This window comes from Pinus tabuliformis, chromosome 9 (genome assembly GCF_031772625.1).
Source record: "Pinus tabuliformis cultivar Carrire ecotype Pingquan chromosome 9, CPIR1, whole genome shotgun sequence".
NCBI lineage: Eukaryota > Viridiplantae > Streptophyta > Pinopsida > Pinales > Pinaceae > Pinus > Pinus tabuliformis.
In genome coordinates, this window is record NC_142307.1 from 768,172,962 (window position 1) to 768,193,700 (window position 20,739).

The 20,739-nt window shown below is 42.1% G+C and overlaps 1 protein-coding gene across 3 annotated transcripts in view; it reads left to right on the forward strand.

The window, feature by feature from the left end:
- Positions 1 to 454: 454 nt before the first annotated feature.
- LOC149150992 (RNA polymerase III subunit RPC82 family protein) overlaps positions 455 to 20,739 on the forward strand; it is a 333,151-nt gene continuing 312,866 nt past the window's right edge. For 2 of the 3 annotated variants that reach the window (XR_016262948.1, XM_089440966.1), the window contains exons 1-3: positions 768 to 1,046; positions 1,294 to 1,406; positions 2,207 to 2,294. Coding sequence is in view for 2 of the 3 variants with exons in the window: in XM_089440966.1 (XP_089297092.1) it covers positions 797 to 1,046; positions 1,294 to 1,406; positions 2,207 to 2,294 (451 nt within the window). In the remaining variant the exon portion in view is untranslated. The other variant, XM_089440967.1, reaches the window with a different exon arrangement.

The following is a 20,739-nucleotide window of genomic DNA, read 5'->3' on the forward strand; positions in this document are numbered from 1 at the left end:
TCCATATATGTAATGAAAAAACCAGTGTAAACAACACAAGTCAAGATTTGGCGACAATTTTTTTCACTAGATTCTGACCATAAATCCATCATAAACTCCAAAAAATCACACTTAAAAATTACTCCTACATTTAATGTCTTCTCAAATTATCTCTCACCGCGCCAAAAAAATTAACATTGCAATTAACCATTAATATTATTCAATTTACTTACCTTCAATTAAGCTATGTCCACAATATATAATTTTCAAAAGTTGCAATATATAATCACAAACCTTAATTTACACTTAATGTGGCTCACTTGAACCGACTTTCTTTTTAGGAGGAAAAAAAATAAATTATTTTAATGTCCACCCAAGCTAAAAATAACAATTAGGACTCACTTGTTACACATTATTTATTTAAAATGAATTAAAACGTTGTAGGTCAAGTGACATTTACCATACAATGCCAATCAAGTAAAAGACAGGTTCATGCTTTGTGCGTCATCATAGCGTGTTCATATTACAGTTCAAAAACTCGTTCACAGTAGAAAGATCATAAAATACAGGGGCGGCAAAGACAAAAAAAGGTATTACCTTTGCGGTCTGAGTGAAGCTTTTATTTTGCTGGTTAACTTCCAGGTTTGCCTAGGCCCAGCGGAAAAATCCCAGCGTTTATTGGAGAACATATTGAGCTCGAGCAGGCTAAAAATGGTTGCTCGGCACGGTCAGAAGCTCGCATGTGAACTCATTACAAGCCATTTCGGCGACCTCGTTGGGGCAAGTCTTACAATTTTTCTCAGAATTGCTTGAAAGAATGTCGAACGAAACATATGGAGCTTTTCGCCATATATTAGGCGTAGGGCTTATGAATATTTTGATGACTACAGTTGTGCTTTTGTTTTGTTATTTGCAGAAAGTATGCAGTTGTCTTGTTCACAAAGGAACTCTAACTTTACCAGAAATCGCTCGATTCACCGAGCTGACGCCTGCACAGTTGAAGAATTGCCTTCTTGTTCTTATCCAACACAATTGTGTCCAGGCCTTCAAAATTGAACAAGAAGAAGGTGCATACCATTTAAATTTTCCATGGGAAAATGGGTTTGTTGTATTGGATTGCCTCAATTTTTTAGTTGTATCAAGTTTGATGTAAGAGATGAACAGTATGTAAGCTCTTGAATGCAGTTTGTTTCAATTTTCATTCTGGTTTATCGATGCATGGATTTTGAATTTTTGATTTTTCCGAAAATATTTCTATAAACTCAGATGCATGGATTATCAAACTCTGTTTGATTTACCTTACAATATGAACAGGACCAGCAGCATCTAGAAGTTTTACACAGTATGTGGCCTTTATTGATAACATTCTCCATCGGACGCGGTTTCCCAAGTTTTTGACTCTAGTGCGAGAACACCTGGGCGAGGAGGTATGTTGTTTTATTTTGTGTCTATTATATAGATATTATAACTTAAAAACGTAACATCCTCATCAAATTTCTGATTAAATCTAATTAATTCGATTGTCAATCACTTTAAGAAGAGGCTTATAGACCAGATAGATTTCAAAAAACTTGAAGAAGTAAACACAGACAAATATACATGAACATAATTATATCTCTGCACACGATTTAGATTGTCGGCAATGTCAACTGCAAGGAAATTAATGGGTGAAAATTAGGATATCGACATTGCATACTGTCAAAGATGACCTAACTTGCACTAGAGGCACCTGCTACATGAAAGAGAACTAGAATGTTAGTATTTATGCATGTTAGATATTCTGTATCTAGACTACTAAGGTTGACCGTTGGTGCCTCTCAACTGACAGAGGTCAAAGTTACAAACATAGTTGTTTTCACATTCCTAATGTGTTGGATCTCAGTGCGTCAAGTGCTCCTTCAGTAGGATGTCGAATTCTAATTTATATCAATCTTTTTGGTTTCAAACTCTCCTTGTTCTTGGTCTGCATATTTTTTAATTACTTATTATTTTATTTTTAAAATTATTTTGAGGAGTTTCTTGTTGCTGAATACAGACATTTCTAGGAGAATGCTATTTTTTACGATGTGTTGTAACTGATCCAGGTTGTGGTTGACTGTGCTTTAATTTTATAGGATGCTTGCTGGATATTACAGACAATAACAGTTGGTCTTTTGTTTTTCACTGTTAATCCGACTAATGGAAGTTAATGTGGATACAAATCCTTCAATTTATGGTTTCTGTGCAGTCTGAATCACTTTTTGAGGGATTGCTGGAGCATGGAAGACTCACTTTTGAGCAGATAGTACAGCGGGCATCGGCACAATCTGGAAAAGGTGGGAGATTTTTAAACACATTCAATCATTGGCAATTCTCCAGTACAGCCTATTATTGTTTCATTATGTTACTTGGATGATTGTATCATAGCTTATTTATCTGTTTTCTAATATCGGCCCTTAATGAGCATGCAATTGGCTGCATAAGATACGATAAGATAAGTTTATTAATGTTCAATAAATGACCAAAATTAGGTCAAAGCGGGACTGTTCAAAAGTGGCAAAGTACTGCTTTGTGCATAAGTGACAAATTATAATGGTAAAGGGAAGAAATATTGAAATGGCCCAGAAAGGATTTTAGGGGAAGAAATATTGAAATGGACCTGCTTGAGGGACTGAGAAAGAAGAGGATTGGTTTGCCCAAGCATAGCTAATGTCTTACCAACCTGCCCCAGTCACTTTACCTACTTGAGGGAAGTCAACCCTGCCTCATATTTCTTCCTCTCAAATTTGGAATGACTGGTCTTGCTCTTCTCTTGCAATCAGTGCTTTGAGGAATGGCGTCACTCAATCTATAGGGAGAGGAAATAATTGTTGTGTAGCTTTGCTCTCAGACCTTTTTTCACCTCAAGAACAAGCGAGGGATAACTCGGAAGGGAGTGGCCTGACATGCATGAGCTGGGCTTTTGTTGTAGCGTAGGAAAGAAAGAAGTGGACCACACTTGCATGGTCAGACCCGACTAAACTCCAAGAAAATAAGTGTGGGGATCCTTTATATTATATACGATAGTAGGATGGCTATTGTTTGCAACACTATCAACTTGGAGATATTTAGAGAAATGCTAGAAAGGGATGCAATTGTGCGGACTCATCTGTTTGTGTACCTGCACCTTTAATCACTAGGGAGTGTTACCCCTCATTTTGCATGAGGCTTATTCTAGCAAATTTTTTCACTACCTTTTTGATTTTCATCACAAGAGCTTTGGATGTCTAGAGTTTTCACTTGGTTCCAAAGATTTTTGATGACATGGACAATGATGTGCTAGAAGTTTCAATGTTGTTTTGCTTGGCATACTTGCTTATGATAGAGACACAAAATTACACTTGATCATGCAATGTTCTAGTCTCCACTCCTTGCTAGATGATTGGACATATGGATCCCTTTTTGGAACACCCTAGCACTTTGGGGCTACGTAGGCATTGTATTGGCATAATCCTTTGGTTGGCTTCATCATGGCTCAGAGTGCTTGGTATGCATTCCCTGTTCTACATATGGTTTATTACTTGGATGGATGAGTGTGAGCATGGGTTAAACTCCCTTTTCTCTAATGCCCTAGCTCTTATGGATGATTTTTACACAAAAATGGAGTGCTTGTGTCATGGATTATGGTTCTGCTTAGAGCTTTCCCTTCTCAGGACTTGCATTTGGAGGTATGTGCACAGTTATCATCACCTAATGCATATCTCGATGAAGTGGTCCTTTTACTGTAAGAGGGATTCTCGGTGACTTGGCATATTTAACTCGCTCTCCCTTGTATCTAGTACCTTATACATCTCCTCATGCTTTATTGGTTCACACATGCCACTTTGGAGGGGTGCCTTGCACACATATTGATGATGTCCACCTTTGAAGAGCCACATGTCCACTTGAGAAGGTTTCTTTTACTTATGTTTATGCACTATTGTTGACGGTTTCCACACTGCAGGACTTGTTGGCTATACTTACTCATGATCAATTATGGAGCACACCACCTATTTGTTAAAATTGTAACTAGGTTCGGTCTTCATAATTATTGTATTTTATGTAAAAACAGAAACAAAAAATATTATTATTATTTTTTATCAAGCATGTTCTTTGTGCTTTATCTTTGTTCAAAAGAAAAAGTCAAGGGCATGTTCTTCACGACCCTATAAAAAGAAAAAAATTGGAATTTTGTAAATGTCATTTGTCCTTCCAAGTTGCCAAGTCGGCCCTCCAGGATGACAAGTCGGCTTGCTCAAGAGTCGTGTCCTTTCGCATTGGAAACAACTATATATTGACACCTATCCTATTAATTTTTAAGGCTAGATTGTTCTCTACTATAGATAATTGCATTTGTAAACCTTTTCAACAATTTCACATTACATTCACCCCATAACATCATATCATCATTAGCAATTATGTAGAGAGAACAATGACATCAACAATGCAACGAAACAATAAAGAAAATCAGAAGAAAAGCATACACAATAGAGACACCAAGATTTAAGTCAGATACCAGGGAAAAACCCCACAAGGCGAAAACCTAACCAGATTCTTCTTCTACTAGATTTTTATCAAACGTTCAACTGAGATACAATGTACAATAAATATGAGACACATCTTTCAAACTTGACAACAGACAATTATACAAAGGTCTCCATATCACAGACACAAGAGTATTGTAGTCATATTGTTATCACTGTCATCTAGATTAGAGTTGTCACTATCATATCAAGGTCACTATCATGTCAAGTTCACTGCCACAACAAATATCAATGACACTGTCATTTCAAGATCACTACCATGCATTAAGATCACTACCATATTTGAGATCATTGTCATGTCTGTCATATCAAGGTCACTGCTATGCAACAAGGTTACTGTCAGTCATACATCAAAATGACAGTCATAGTCTCCAAGTCACTGTCACATAGATTACAGCCATGCCTCTGTCACATGGATCACTGTCTTACTATCAACAAGGTCACGTGTTGTCATTCATACTATTAGGTCACTGTCATGTCCATTGTCATATAAGTCACTATACCAAGAGCATTGTCATGTAAATCAATCTCACATATCACTGCCATATCACTGCATTCAAGGTCACTACCATATCATTGTCATATAGGGTTATTGCCAACCATCATACAACTAGTTTACTGTCATATATCAAGGTACTGTCATAAAAATTCATGGGCAAGGCTACTGCCATTCACTGCCATTCAATGTTCACTGTCATATATCAAGAAACAAGTATCTCTGATTTACAACTGTCCTCCCATGAGAATCATGACCAACATATGTAAGACAATGAGTCACAAAGATATGAATACAAACCACAAAGAAGTATTAACAATGCAGGCCATAGAGATATAGCGAGCCACTGCAGTATAGCGGGCCTCAGAGTTGATCATACAGGGATTAGTATTGCGAGCTCCACAGAGAACGAGCCTTAGAGATACAAAGCGAACTTCAATGATAACAATGCGAGCTTCTAGAATAAATGTGATCCTTAGGAAACATAGAGAAAGCCATTGGAAACATAGATCGAGCCACTGGAGCAAATGCGAGCCATAGGAAGCATAAATTGAGCCACTGGAACAAATTCGAGAAACTGAGTATTGAATGCAAGTCATATCTATAAAGCGAGCCACCAAGCGAGCTACTGTATAGAGAGCAAGTTATATATAGAGAGAGCCAAAGAGCGAGTCACACCGAGAAATATAATACGATGTAATATTCCTAATTAGCCATGGCTAATTGGAATATTCGATTTTGCTCAATTTTGCCTTCTATAGTTATTTATAAATAAAAAGGTGAGGAAAGGGGGACATAACTCACTTTTTGAATAAAGTCACTCCCTAGTAGCACAACGTTGTAACTTAAAAGGGGAGCCAAGGGGGCCAAAGGACCACGTAGACACTTGGAGGGACTGCGTAGATGGAGAAGGAGCACGTGGTAAGAGAAAGGCTACGTTGGAGGAGGTGGGCCTTAGGGTTTTAAGAGAGGCCAACGCCATAAAGGAGAGAGGAGCCTCCTCATTTGGGCATTGGATTATGGTGTATTTGAGCTAGTCATTTTGACTAAGAGCACGCTGGCTGTTTAGCCTGTCTGCAGCACTGTTTAGTGCATCGAGTGTCTCCGTTCGAAGATCTCACCCTTAGCTCCGGGGGACTTCGAGTGTCTGCTCGGGCAAGGTAGTTTGATCAGTATTTTGCAGGAGGAACGATCTCTGGAATTGAGGAGGAACTAAGCATTTTGATGACTACGCAGTCTTGAGAGGGGAGGATGCAGTCTCTTTTGGTAGGAGCTCCAGATTGGGGTTATGTGGAGGATTTGAGCTTGGAGACTGAGCAGGGGATCAACCCTTGCATATTGGAGGATTTTGGCAGAATCTCAGGTAGAGTTTTGGAGGATTCTCTTCAAGGGTAGCGTAGAGCCTTGAGGGATAGCGTAGATCGTCAAGGGGGTGATTTTCGGGGGTCAACTATTTTAGAAAAGCTTTCTGGGCTTTTTTGGGTTTATTGAGCAGAGGCTGATTCCAGAGTTTCAGCATTTTTTGAGGAGGTGAGCAGCCCCAAGTCGTCACTTGATTCCAGCAGTAGCAGCAGCACAACAGTTCTCCGGCAGCTTGAATGCAGTTCAGAGAGAGGCCATTTCCTTACCCTTCTGAGTGTATTTCTTCACTTGCCTTGTGCAAGTCGAGGTGCTATCTTTCTGATCACCTCTTGTACTCTTTTCATTATTCAGTATAATAAAATGGCTTAGCATTACTCTCTGCATTTCTCGAGTATCTGCTTATATTCCATGTATACATTATTGCATGTTGCACTACTGTTATTTTTTTATCTCGTTGAGCTTCTCGGCTACTATACCACTTGTGCGTTTTTCTCCTATACTCTTAGACAGAGTCTGGAAAGGGCCAGGAAGCCTCCGGATCTCATCCTCTTTTCTGAGGCGACATATCTGGTAAACGCCCTCCCAGTCCATCTTTGGTTGGAGTTTGCTTGTGTTTGAGGGACACCCTTGATAAGGGATATTACATACGAACCATAGAGTATAATGCAAACTACTGAAATATAATTGCGAACCTTTGAAATATGAACGAGCCACATAAAAACAAGTGCGAGCCATTCTATTAGCCATATAAAATTATGCGAGCCTCAGGATTAACGAGCTATCGAACAAATGCGAACCACTCAAAGATTAGAGAATGTGAGGATTCATGTATATTTGAAGGCGTTCCAACTTCCAAGGGTCTCCTTTTATATAATTCGATAGAGGAGGAAGGGGTGCCATGAGAATTAATATGACCTCCCTTTAAGTTGTAAAGCTGACTTGATGAGAAACCTCATTTTATATTAATAAAAATATATATATATATATACCAAATTCTTTGATGATGCTTTAATAATTTAGTTGCCAAACTAGATTTTGTCACATCAATCAATGATATATTTTCCCTTTTATCTAATTTGCATTATTCTTGGGGTAAGATGGGCTTTCCTTTGGGGTAGTTGGGTTCTCGTAGGGGTAGTAGGGTTTCTCATGGAAAATTCATCCCATAGCTACCCAAATTTCAACACTCCCTCTCAGCTAGGGAGGAATTTCCATCTTCATCATAAGTCTCGTCTTGGATGTCTCATCATTGTTGCATCTTGTCTCATTTCGTCTCATGTCATTTCATCTTGTCTTATAGAAAAATAATAATCCATAACCGACGGTAGGGGAGATCGATTAGGTCTTCCAATCCCTATTGGTCTTTAGGTCAAGGTCCATGACCTTTATCTCAACTAAACAATGATGTCTCGATCTAAAGAAGAAGAATCATCATAGGGGAGATAAAGCTGCCACCCTATATTCAATGATAATAGGCGAGATACCACTTACCATAAGAGATAAGGATTACAACCATCTTATTGTCTGATGACAATAGGCGAGATACCACTTACCATGAGAGGTAAGGATCACAACCATCCTATTGTCCGCTAATCTTCCCACCTTGATCCTCAAGAATCAAGTGGTAGAACACCTGCATCCTCTACCTTGGGGGAGATACCCAACTTACCAGTGGTAAGGATCACACACACCCAAGTCTCCTCACCCATTGGCCAGATGGGTGGCAATCCCAACAAGCCTAGCTTGTGGGTAGGATGCATACTGGGGTATACTTTGTCAAGTCCCAAACTTGATAATAGGGGGAGATACCCAACTTGCCACAAGTGACAAGGATCACACACACACCCTACTCTGAATATAGGGGAGATACCCAACCTATCACAAAGGGTAGGGATCACACACACACAATGTACAGAGTTCCCTAAACCCCAAGAGCTCTCTATCTCCATTCCTCTCTCTGGGAGCTCAAACAGGGGGGAAGAGCTGTTAAATTTGGAAACTAGGGCCAAACTCCAACTTGGACAACTCATATGATGCAGCTGATATTTTTATTGGATTCCTCTTTCCGCGAGGTGTAGGATTGATCTAAAGGTCATCTCATTCTGACATGTATAAATGGAATTATGAATTTATTTCTTCTATGGACAAATTGTCAAGGTTGACCAGCAATCTAATGTAGTCTCAGAAACCCATAAAACACGTCTTTTCACCCTCAATGTTGCATATAAATAGAAGGAGCATCTACCTCATTTGGACCATTCATTCACAAACACTCTCCTCATCTGATTGGGTGTACGAATTTTTGGGCAACCTCTCTCCTCTACACGTGCGAAGGACAAGTTTGTAATTTTCTGTTTTCTAGGTTGACCGAATTGCAGAAGGGTTGACCAACGTTGACTGGGCAACAATTGACATTGTTTGACTGCGTTTTTCCTTGGAGAAATTTTGTTTGGGCAGGCTGCATTTTTGGGCACAGAAATTGACGCAATCTGAGCTTTTTGACCAACGTTGATCATAGGGAAGTTGACCACAGGTTTGACTCTGCGTTGATCGAGTTTTACTGATATTTTCGGGATTGTTTTGGGCTGACTCAAACTATTCTGGGAGGCCGAGTTGACTGGGTTTGACCGAGCTGATTTGGAGGAGAAATTTTGCGATGTTGACCAACGTTGACTTTCTGGTTAGGGCTTCTAGTGACTGCTGTTTGACTAGATAGATTTGACTTTGATTGGGCAAGTGAATTTTGTATATTGTACTCTCTCTCTTTACTGAACTTTTGAAGAATAATAAGAGGAATTGATCAAAGGGTTTCCCCACATTGGGGTTTGTCCCTAGCATGTGCCACATCTTGTGTCCTCTTGTCATGGCTTGTTTTCTACTGCTTTCATTTATGTTCTATATGCATTTACTATCATGTTAATGTGATTGCTAATCTGGAAATTAATATTGGGCTAATAAGAAAAATTGAAGTAAATTGCTCTTAAGCATAGAACATACCATTGTTCTCTAAAATTAACATGGTATTAGAGCTGAGGTGAAGACAAAGCCCAAGCAAGAGTGAAAAGAGCAATCATTGAGAAGAGCAATCACTGATATTTGTTGGACAAGGACAAGAGTCAATGACCTCTGCATCTTCAAGCCTGATGACAAGCTCAATGATAAGTCTGATTATCATGCATGGACGATGTCTCTTGATTTGACTTTGAAAGAGTAGGATGTTATGGACTATGTGCATGGAAAGAGCACTAAACCTCCTTCAAATGCACTGGCTGCTGCTAAGACAAAGTACAAGAAAGGTGAAGTCAAAGCAAAGAAGATCATCAGGGATTCTATTAACAAGCATTTGGTTGCATACATCTCTGATTTGAACACATCCAAGGAGATGTATGACAGGTTGGTTGGCATGTTCAACAATGTGTAAAATTTCTGTTTCCCACCCCGGTTTTCAGTTTCACCTTATTTCTCCCATATAGTTAAATGCCCATTCCCATAGCCATACATTTAACAGACTGAAAAAATAAATATTGCTGAAAACACAAATTCTGGAAATTTTTCAGAGTGCTGGAAATTGCAGAAATAAAAAATCAGCAATTAAAACAGCCATTAAAACACATTTAAACTCAGTGATTTTTGGTCAACTTGACCCTGGAAAAACCCCCTACAACTCTTGGGGAAAACCAGTTTGAGAGCTCTTCTTTATTTCTGGAAAATGCCTTTTACAGAGAAAATTTTCAGCAAATAATTTCAGCGAAAACAGAAATTTCCAGCAAGCAAAACTTATCTGTTTTCAGCCCAAACGACAATCTGAAAAATGCTGGAAGAGCTGTACGGACCGTACGGATGTACGGACTGTACGGACGTACGGATGTACGGACCGTACGGACTGTACGGACTGTACGGACGTCCGTACGGACTTGTACGGACAGCCCTCGGAAAAAGTGTAGAAAATCGCCTCCTCGATATTCGTGCTGAAAAATATTTTTTTCCACTATTTTGCTCACAAAAACTGCCTTTTTCTGCTTGTTCTTTATGCTGTTCGGATTTGCTGAAGTGCTGCCTTGGTGTGTGTGCCAAACTGCTGCCTCTTTCTCCTCCTTGTCCAGAAATCTCCCTTGCTCTCTTGCTCTCCTTCTCCCAATCTGCTCATGAAAGAATGAATGATCTTTTCCTCCTTTTCCTCCCTTAACCCAACCCTAAATGACTTTTGGGTGATTCCTAAATCCAATGGCTGAAATAGATTTAGATCAATGGCTGAGATTAAATGCTCATTTAAATCTCACTTTCTATTTTTTAATTCACCCCACTTTAATAAAGACCCACTTAGTCATTTATTTCCAAAGTCACTTTTCCTTTCTAATTTTTCATTGACTTTATAAAGTCACTTTAAAATTAGACTTAGTAACTTTATCACTTAAAGTCACTTTCAAATTAGATTTAACTTTATAAAAATTATAAAGTTACTTTAGGAGAAAAATTAAATTCTTTTGGACACTTTTCCCTAGGCCAAAGATCAAAGCCTTAGGGAACCACCTGTCCTCCGGTACTAAATTTCAACACTCCCTCTTACCGAGGAAGGTGTTCCTCACCACACCCATCTTGCCTCTGAAGTAGACATGCTTGCCCCGTGGTAAGGCTTTGGTAAGAATATCTGCAACCTGCTCATCAGTGGAAATATACTCAAGCTTCACAGCTCCCTTCTGAACATAGTCTCTGATGAAATGATATCTGATCCCGATATGCTTTGACCTGTCATGAAATACTGGATTCTCCGTGAGTTTAATGCAACTTTGATTATCACAGTAAATCACTGAAGGTCTCAACGGCTGACCAAATAAGCCAAACAACATCTTGCGAAGCCAGATGGCCTCACAACTAGCTAGACTGGCTGCCATATACTCTGCTTCCGCTGAACTCAGTGCTACTGACTGCTGCTTCCGGCTGAACCATGACACTACTGCTGAACCCAACCCAAAACAACACCCTGAAGTGCTCTTCCTATCAGAAGCACAACCTGCCCAATCAGAATCAGTGTATCCTGCCAATCTCACTCCATCTCCCTGCCTGTAGTCCAGACCATAATCCACTGTCCCCTGCAAGTACCGCAAAATGTGTTTTGCAGCTACCTAGTGAACCTTCCTAGGCTCACACATAAACTGACTCATCGTGTTGACTGCAAAACAGATATCTGGTCTGGTGTTGACCAAATACATCAAGGAACCAATCAGCTGCCTGTACAATGTGGGATCCACCAACTCGGAATCCGAAGCATGAAGCTTCTTCCAGTTGGTGATCATCGGTGTCGACATGGGTCTACAATCCTCCATGTGGAATCTGCTAAGGATGTCCACAATATACTTCCCCTGCCCCAGGAAGAAATGCCCCTCCTCCTGCCACACCTCCAAACCCAAAAAGTAATGCATCAAGCCGATGTCCTTCATCTCAAACTCCGTCGCAAGATCTCTCTTGCAGTGCTCTATGAGTCTCTCTGCACCTGTAATGATCAAGTCATCCACATACAGCACCAGAATGAGAGGCTCCTCACCAATCACAATAAAGTAAAGGTTCGGATCTGCCTCACTCTTTGTGAAACCCATCGCCTGCAAGTATGCATCTATCCTGGAGTACCAAGCTCTGGGAGCTTGCTTCAGGCCATAAAGGGCCTTCTTCAATCTGCACACATGGGACTCCTTCCCATGCACCTCAAAGCCCTGTGGCTGCTCAATGTACACCTCCTCCTGTATGAAGCCATTGAGAAATGCGGTCTTCACATCCATCTGGTGGATCTTCCAACCCATCTCTGCTGCTATCGATATAATGGAGCGGATCGAAGTATATCGAGCCACGGGAGCGAAGGTCTCCTCATAATCAACTCCCTCTACCTGTGAGAACCCTCTAGCCACAAACCTTGCTTTGAATTTCTCAATGCTGCCATCTGCAGCATGCTTTACCTTGTAAAGCCATCTGGAAGTAACCACGGATTTGCCCTCAGGCCTCGGCACCACCTCCCAAACATCATTCTTCATGATAGAAGAATACTCCTCCTGCATGGCCTCTCTCCAGACCTGCTGGCTAGCTGCCTCCTCATAGCTAGAAGGCTCAGAGTCAAGGATGCTGGTAACCATCGCCATATAGCTACAAAATCTCTCAGGTGGTCTACTCTCTCTGACCGGCCTCTTCGGCTCAGCAACAGATGTGGCATCTCTCAAGGTGTCCTGAAGCCACTTGGGCTTCCTCTTCCCTGAGCATGCTTCTCCCATAGGAGAATGAAACTCCTCCTCCTCATCCCCATCAGTAGCCTGAACTCCTGACTGTCTGTCTGCTGTCCTCCTGCCTGTACCTGAACCTGTAGAAGCTGAGGTACCGTGTGAACTGTCCATCAGTGGACTCCCTAGTGAACTGCTCTGTGAACTACTCTGCATGCTACCCGGAGCACCACCCCTCTGGCTCGGCGAGCCACTGCTCACTGATGGACCTGACATCCTCATAGATGTACCTCCGGATCCTCCTGATCCCTGCCCACTGGATCCCTGCGACTGACTCAACTGCTGCTGAGGGTCTGGCTGATCCAGATACTCTAACTCCCGTGACCTCCTAAAGGCCCTGTCCTCCTCGAACTTCACATCCCGTCTGACAACAACTTTCCTCTGTGCAGGAATGTAAATCCGAAAGGCCTTTGAGGTCTCACTGTAGCCCACAAAGATACCCTTCTCTGCGGTGGGCTCTAGTTTGGTCCTCTCCTCCTTGGGTATATAGGAGTATGTAATGCATCCAAGGATATGAAGATGACCAAGATCAGGCTTCTTCCCAGAGAAAGCCTCCTCCGGAGTCATGTGCCCCAAGGCACGATGCGGACTCCTGTTCTGCAAGTAAACAGCTGTGTTGCAGGCCTCTGCCCACAAGAACAATGGCAACCCCTGATCATGTAACATGGCTTTGGCAGCCCCTATGATGGATCTGTTCTTCCTCTCCGCAACCCCGTTCTGCTGGGGGTTGTAAGGAACAGTGAACTCCCTCCTAATGCCTGCCTCCGCACAATAGTCAACAAACTCTCCAAGGGTGTACTCTCCTCCATTGTCCGACCTCAAGGACTTGATCTTTCGACCTGTCTGAGTCTCCACAAGAGCTCTGAACTCCTGAAACCGCTTGAAGACCTCACTCTTGGTCTTCAAGAAATAAATCCAGGTCCTCCTGGAGTGATCATCAATGAATAAGACATAGTACTCATATCCACTCAAGGAAACATGAGACATCCGACCGCTCACATCGGAATGAATCAAATCAAGTATCCCCGTCGCTCTGCTGTCACTGCTGGGAAAAGGGGATTTGGCAAACTTGCCCATCGCACAACCTCTGCAAGTATCGAAGTGATCAGTACTGAAATCTGGCACACCTGTGGTGATCTCCCGCAATGTCCTCGAGGCTCCATGATACATGTGTCCCATCCTGCGGTGCCAAATCTCACACAGCTCAGAACTGCTAGCTCTGCTGTCGGTACTACAGCTCAATGCCAAAGGGGGCTGGAATGCAAACTTGTACACCTTTGCATGGCGTACACCTATCACTCTAGCTGAATCAGCTGGAGAGCCCCTGGGATACATCAACACCTGTCCTTCCCTGAACAGTACCTCATATCCTCTGTCCTCCAAAGCTGAGACGGATATGAGGTTCTTCCTCATCCCTGGCACATAAAGAACCTCTGACACCTTCAAGGGAGGTTTGGACTCCCTCTGAAATGTCACTGTCCCCACCCCGACTGCTCTAACAACTTTGTCATCACCGAGTACTACCTCAATATCAGTGCCACTCTCTGAAAGCTCTGAGAAGTACTCCCGGACTCCTGTCATGTGACGTGAAGCCCCACTGTCCACATACCAGATACCTGTAGATGCTCCGCTAATCGAGGGAAAAGCATGCTCCCTCTGAACCTGTGTGGCAGGTGATCCTGCACTAGAGGACTCACATGTAGTGAACGCAAACTCCCGGTCAAAACGACCTGCAAAGTCCTCAATCTCAGCTGACGCTGCCACATCCTGGGTCTTCCCCTTCTTCTTCTTCTTCTCCGGACACACAACTGCATAGTGTCCCATCTTCTGACAATTCCAACACTTCACTTTGGAATAGTCCTTTTGTGAGTTACCCTGTTTACCTTTACCTTTGCCTTTGCCTCCACCACCGCTTGTGGAAGCCTGCTTCTTCCCTTTGCCTTTCTTGCCTCCTGCCATCAGTGCTACGTCCTCATCCTGCTCAACTGGCTTGGCTGCCCCAAGCTGTCCTTTCCTGATCTCTGTCTGAATACAATCATCCCAAAACCTCTCCCATGTGGGAAGGGTCTCACGTGCACAAACCCCATCAGCAAAGTTCAACCATGAACGGGGGAGGCCATTCACTGCAATACGCACCAACTCAGTGGATGGAATGGCCTCTCCAATCGCTGCCAACTCATCTCTCACATTGGTAATCTTTGTGAGATATCCAGCTGCACTATCATTCCCCATCTTAATGTTTTTCAACTTCTCCTTCAGGACCATCTTCCGGTTCTCATTGGTACTCTGGTAGAGATTGGACAATGCTGTCCACATCTCATGGGCATTGCTCTTACCTCTCACATGAGGAATGCAATGGTCTTTGATTCCGTCTAGAATCAGCCTCTTACCCTTGTTGTTCTTTTTATTATAAGCTGCCAACTGAGTAGCATCAGTAGGCACAACAACAGGGTTTTGTGCGGTATGCACCATGATATCCCAGACTTCTGCCTCCTCAAAGATACTCTGCATTCTCTCCTTCCAAACGCTGTAATTTGTATGCCCATCCAACCTATCCTCCACCCTCAATCCCAATGACATCTTGCTGTCCTAAAACTGAAAAATAGCACTGCTGTGGTAAAGATAAACCTGCTGTTTATGAAAAATCAGCTTGCTGGAATTTTCTGAGTGAAAAAATCAGCAGCTGTATTTTTTCTCTTTTGCTGTCCCAAACTGCCCTTCAGCACTCAAGCTCCGATACCATGTAAAATTTCTGTTTCCCACCCCGGTTTTCAGTTTCACCTTATTTCTCCCATATAGTTAAATGCCCATTCCCATAGCCATACATTTAACAGACTGAAAAAATAAATATTGCTGAAAACACAAATTCTGGAAATTTTTCAGAGTGCTGGAAATTGCAGAAATAAAAAATCAGCAATTAAAACAGCCATTAAAACACATTTAAACTCAGTGATTTTTGGTCAACTTGACCCTGGAAAAACCCCCTACAACTCTTGGGGAAAACCAGTTTGAGAGCTCTTCTTTATTTCTGGAAAATGCCTTTTACAGAGAAAATTTTCAGCAAATAATTTCAGCAAAAACAGAAATTTCCAGCAAGCAAAACTTATCTGTTTTCAGCCCAAACGACAATCTGAAAAATGCTGGAAGAGCTGTACGGACCGTACGGATGTACGGACTGTACGGATGTACGGATGTACGGACCGTACGGACTGTACGGACTGTACGGACGGCCGTACGGACTTGTACGGACAGCCCTCGGAAAAAGTGCAGAAAATCGCCTCCTCGATATTCGTGCTGAAAAATATTTTTTTCCACTATTTTGCTCACAAAAACTGCCTTTTTCTGCTTGTTCTTTATGCTGTTCGGATTTGCTGAAGTGCTGCCTTGGTGTGTGTGCCAAACTGCTGCCTCTTTCTCCTCCTTGTCCAGAAATCTCCCTTGCTCTCTTGCTCTCCTTCTCCCAATCTGCTCATGAAAGAATGAATGATCTTTTCCTCCTTTTCCTCCCTTAACCCAACCCTAAATGACTTTTGGGTGATCCCTAAATCCAATGGCTGAAATAGATTTAGATCAATGGCTGAGATTAAATGCTCATTTAAATCTCACTTTCTATTTTTTAATTCACCCCACTTTAATAAAGACCCACTTAGTCATTTATTTCCAAAGTCACTTTTCCTTTCTAATTTTTCATTGACTTTATAAAGTCACTTTAAAATTAGACTTAGTAACTTTATCACTTAAAGTCACTTTCAAATTAGATTTAACTTTATAAAAATTATAAAGTTACTTTAGGAGAAAAATTAAATTCTTTTGGACACTTTTCCCTAGGCCAAAGATCAAAGCCTTAGGGAACCACCTGTCCTCCGGTACTAAATTTCAACACTCCCTCTTACCGAGGAAGGTGTTCCTCACCACACCCATCTTGTCTCTGAAGTAGACATGCTTGCCCCGTGGTAAGGCTTTGGTAAGAATATCTGCAACCTGCTCATCAGTGGAAATATACTCAAGCTTCACAGCTCCCTTCTGAACATAGTCTCTGATGAAATGATATCTGATCCCGATATGCTTTGACCTGTCATGAAATACTGGATTCTCCGTGAGTTTAATGCAACTTTGATTATCACAGTAAATCACTGAAGGTCTCAACGGCTGACCAAATAAGCCAAACAACATCTTGCGAAGCCAGATGGCCTCACAACTAGCTAGACTGGCTGCCATATACTCTGCTTCCGCTGAACTCAGTGCTACTGACTGCTGCTTCCGGCTGAACCATGACACTACTGCTGAACCCAACCCAAAACAACACCCTGAAGTGCTCTTCCTATCAGAAGCACAACCTGCCCAATCAGAATCAGTGTATCTTGCCAATCTCACTCCATCTCCCTGCCTGTAGTCCAGACCATAATCCACTGTCCCCTGCAAGTACCGCAAAATGTGTTTTGCAGCTACCCAGTCTGGATTCAAAGATGGAAGGAAGGGCATATGCTTCATTTATAACAAGTCTGGCCACTATGCTAGGGAGTGTCCTAATAGAACGGATACACCTCATGATGATGACAACCACAACAATTTCAGGGGCAACAACAATCAAAGGAATGGCAAATTCAACAACAAAGGAAAAATGAATGCTCCCACTACTCAACATGGAAATGGTCGACCTCCCAAAAGATCAAGAAACTCCAGGTATGATGAATCTAATGTTGTTGATAACAAGCAAAAATAATTTTATCTTATATCTGCCCTCTCTACTGCCTCTCCACCGGATACCTTGCAAAATTGGTTGATTTATAGTGGTGCCTCAAGGCACTTCACTGGGTATAAGGAAGCTCTTTCAAATTTGATAGAAAATGGTAAAAATTTGAAAATCATTCTTGGGGACAATGCCACCTATCCCGTGAAGGGAGTTGGATATGTTACTCTTCAATTGAATCAAGGTAACACCATTCATCTACAACTTACAAGAAGTACTATATGTACCTGATCTAAAGAAAAACCTGGTATCTATCTCAACAATGGAAGACAAAGGATTCAAGGTGGCATTCATTGATGGAAAGGTACGTGTTTGGAATAGAAATTTCAAAGAAGCATTTACTCTTAGATTTAGGGTTGATAGCCTATATCAAGTTGGAGGAAGCCCATTGGGAGCTATGTCTTGCGACACTTCTTCAATCTGAATTATGGCACTGGAGGTTTGCTCATCTACATTATAAGGCTCTACCCGATGCAAGGAAGATGGTGACAAGTATGCCCAAATTTAAAGTAGAACATGAAGGTGTTTGTCAATTGACAACTTAAAATTGACAAGGTTAAACATCACTGGCGAGTTAAGTTGCTGATGGTGTTTTGTTGTGGGTCTCTTTTTAGCACTTTGTCTAAGATGTTTTGGATGCTTAGTCTACAATGTGGGTTGCCATTAGCTTTCTATCAACAATGCTTCTTATTGAACGTTTTGATGACTACACCTTGGCCCTTGCTGGGATATCTTTGATGTTGATGTTTTGGGTAGCATCGGGAGTATTGTCATGTGTGGGGCAAGTGGGCTAAGTGATGGGACTTTGCACCCATATATCCATGATATTTTGATGACCCATGTATTCTGATAGTCCATGGTATTGCTCCCTTTGAAAAGTATAAGTTCAAGGGTGAGTGATTCATTATTATGGTTGGCAAGAGAGCATCTTGTGGAGGAGGGCTGAGAGGGCCTACGGAGGGTTGAGAAGCCTCGAGTAGGGTTGTTTTGAGGAAGACAAGTAGGCCTTATGTTGAACATTGGGTTCAATGCACCTTGTGTGTTTCGCGACATGGACTAACTGCCTCTCATGGATCCTAACTTTGGCGATTGTAGCGAAGACTAATGCTTGCAGGTTTTGGTCTAACGACAATCGTAATTCCAACAAGTGGTATCAGAGCAACATGTCTCGAGTTTGAAACTCACCTGGCTCATGTTGGGGGGGAGATTGTTGGACATTGGGTTCAATGCTTCTTGTGTGTTTCACGACATGGACTAACAGCTTCTCGTGGATCCTAAGTCTGACGATTGTTGCGGAGACTAATGCCTGCGGGTTTTGGTCTAATGACATGTCTCGAGTTTGAAACTCACCTGGCTCACACTGGGGGGGAGATTGTTGGACATTGGGTTCAACGATCCCCATGTGTTTCCCGACATGGACTAACCGCTTCTTGTGGATCCTAACTCTGGCAATTGTACCAGAGACTAATGCTTGTGGGTTTTGGTCCAACTATAATCGTGATTCCAACACCTTAGACATGCCAATTAAGACTATTGAGTTTGCCCCTTTTTGGACAACATGGAAGGGTTGAGTTTGCACCTGTTTGCACAACAGAGAAGGGCTGAGTTTGCCCCCATTTGGACAATAGAGAAGGGCTAAGTTTGCCCCTGTTTGGATATCAGAGAAGGGCTTATTTTTGCCCCTGTTTGGATATCAGAGAAGGGCTTATTTTTGCCCCTATTTGGACAACAAAGGAGGGCTTAGTTTGCCCTTGACTTCAAGTGATTGGACAACCATAGCCAACAGTGAGCAGACTGTGGCAAGTATAGTGAGCAAATTGTGGCATGACGATTGAGGAGGGTTTTAACAGTAAGGGCAAGGTTTTTTTTTTTTTGTGTAATTTTTCCCTTGTTTTTGGCATTTTATTGAGCATTGTAATAGGGTTGTTTTCCTTGGTATGGGAGCCCTAGGTTCTTGTTGAAGGACTATTAAGAATTGTGTTTTGGGGCTGAAATTTTGTTTACTATGCATGATATGATCGCTTTGTGTTTCAATTAATTATCTAATTTGAGACTATTACCGGATCTAGTGTGTGTGCACTAAGTCTAGTGCCCAAAATCTAACATGGTATCAAAACACGGTCTTTGAGAAGGGCAATTGGATCTGAGATTTGTACAATTGATAGCTATGAGAGGGAGTTGCAGGAACTGTTGTAGGTAGCATTGGTGTTTTGATGGTAGGTTGCTTGTATGGGTTGTGAAGGCTAGGATCAATAGGCCTAGTGAGAGATGGAGTAGATCGTTCACTCGAGGAGTTGTGGACAATTGTAGCTTGGTGCATAGATAAAGAGAAATGAATGAGAGATTCATTCCTCAGATATGCTAGGATATTAAGAGTAGATTAGCACAAGTGAATGAGAGATTCATTATGATCAAGGTGTGAAGGTTTTGTGAAGAAATCTGAGCTTGGAGGGGCCGAGTAAGGGCCATATTTGTTCTTGTGATAGGAGAGGGGTTGAGCTAGGGTCATATCTGTTCTTGTGATAGGAGAGGGGCCGAGAAGGCAGGATTGAGATGGTCAGAGGGTTGAGATAGGAGAGGGGCCGTGAAGGTAGGATTGAGATAGATTTTAGAGATCCAAGTGAGAAACTTGGAGTGAATGTTAAGCAGAGAACTTGAGGGTCGAGAAGGCCTGCGATCTAGAGTCAGAGGGAGTCAGGTTTTAGGGGGAGTGAGTAAGCTCAGGAGGGCCTTCAAAGGGAGTCAACATGCTTAGAGGGAGTTAGCAGCTTAGAGGAAGACAACCTTCTGGTATAGGACGTTTTTGTACAAGATGTCCAAGTTGGATGTTTAGGAGCAGGAGGCTTCTAGGAGTAGGATATCTTTGAAGAAGGTCCCTTGTCATATAGCGAGAATTGCTTTTGTGTCATATGAAGTAGCTATGGTAGCAGATCAAGGGTGGAAATGTGTTCCAGGTTTGAAGGCATAGTCACTTTCAGGTGGTGTTATGAGAATAAAACCCACTTCCGGGTGGTAGCATTGGGAGTATTCTCATGTGTGGTGCAACTAGGCTAAGTGATGGGGCTTTGCACACATAGACCCATGGTATTTTGACAACTCATGGTATAGACCCATGGTATTGCACCCTTTAGAAAAGTATAAGTACAAGGATGAGTGATTCATTCTTGTGGTTGGCAAGAGAACATCTTGTGGAGGAGAAGGTCGAGTAGACCTCAAACTTGTGGACAATCGAGAGGGCTTTTGGAGGGTTGAGAGGGCTGGGGTCTGTGGAAGGCAAAGAGGGTCCGTGGAGGGTTGAAAGGGCCTGAGCAGGGTTGTTTTGAGGAGGCCTAGTAGGCCATAGGTAGG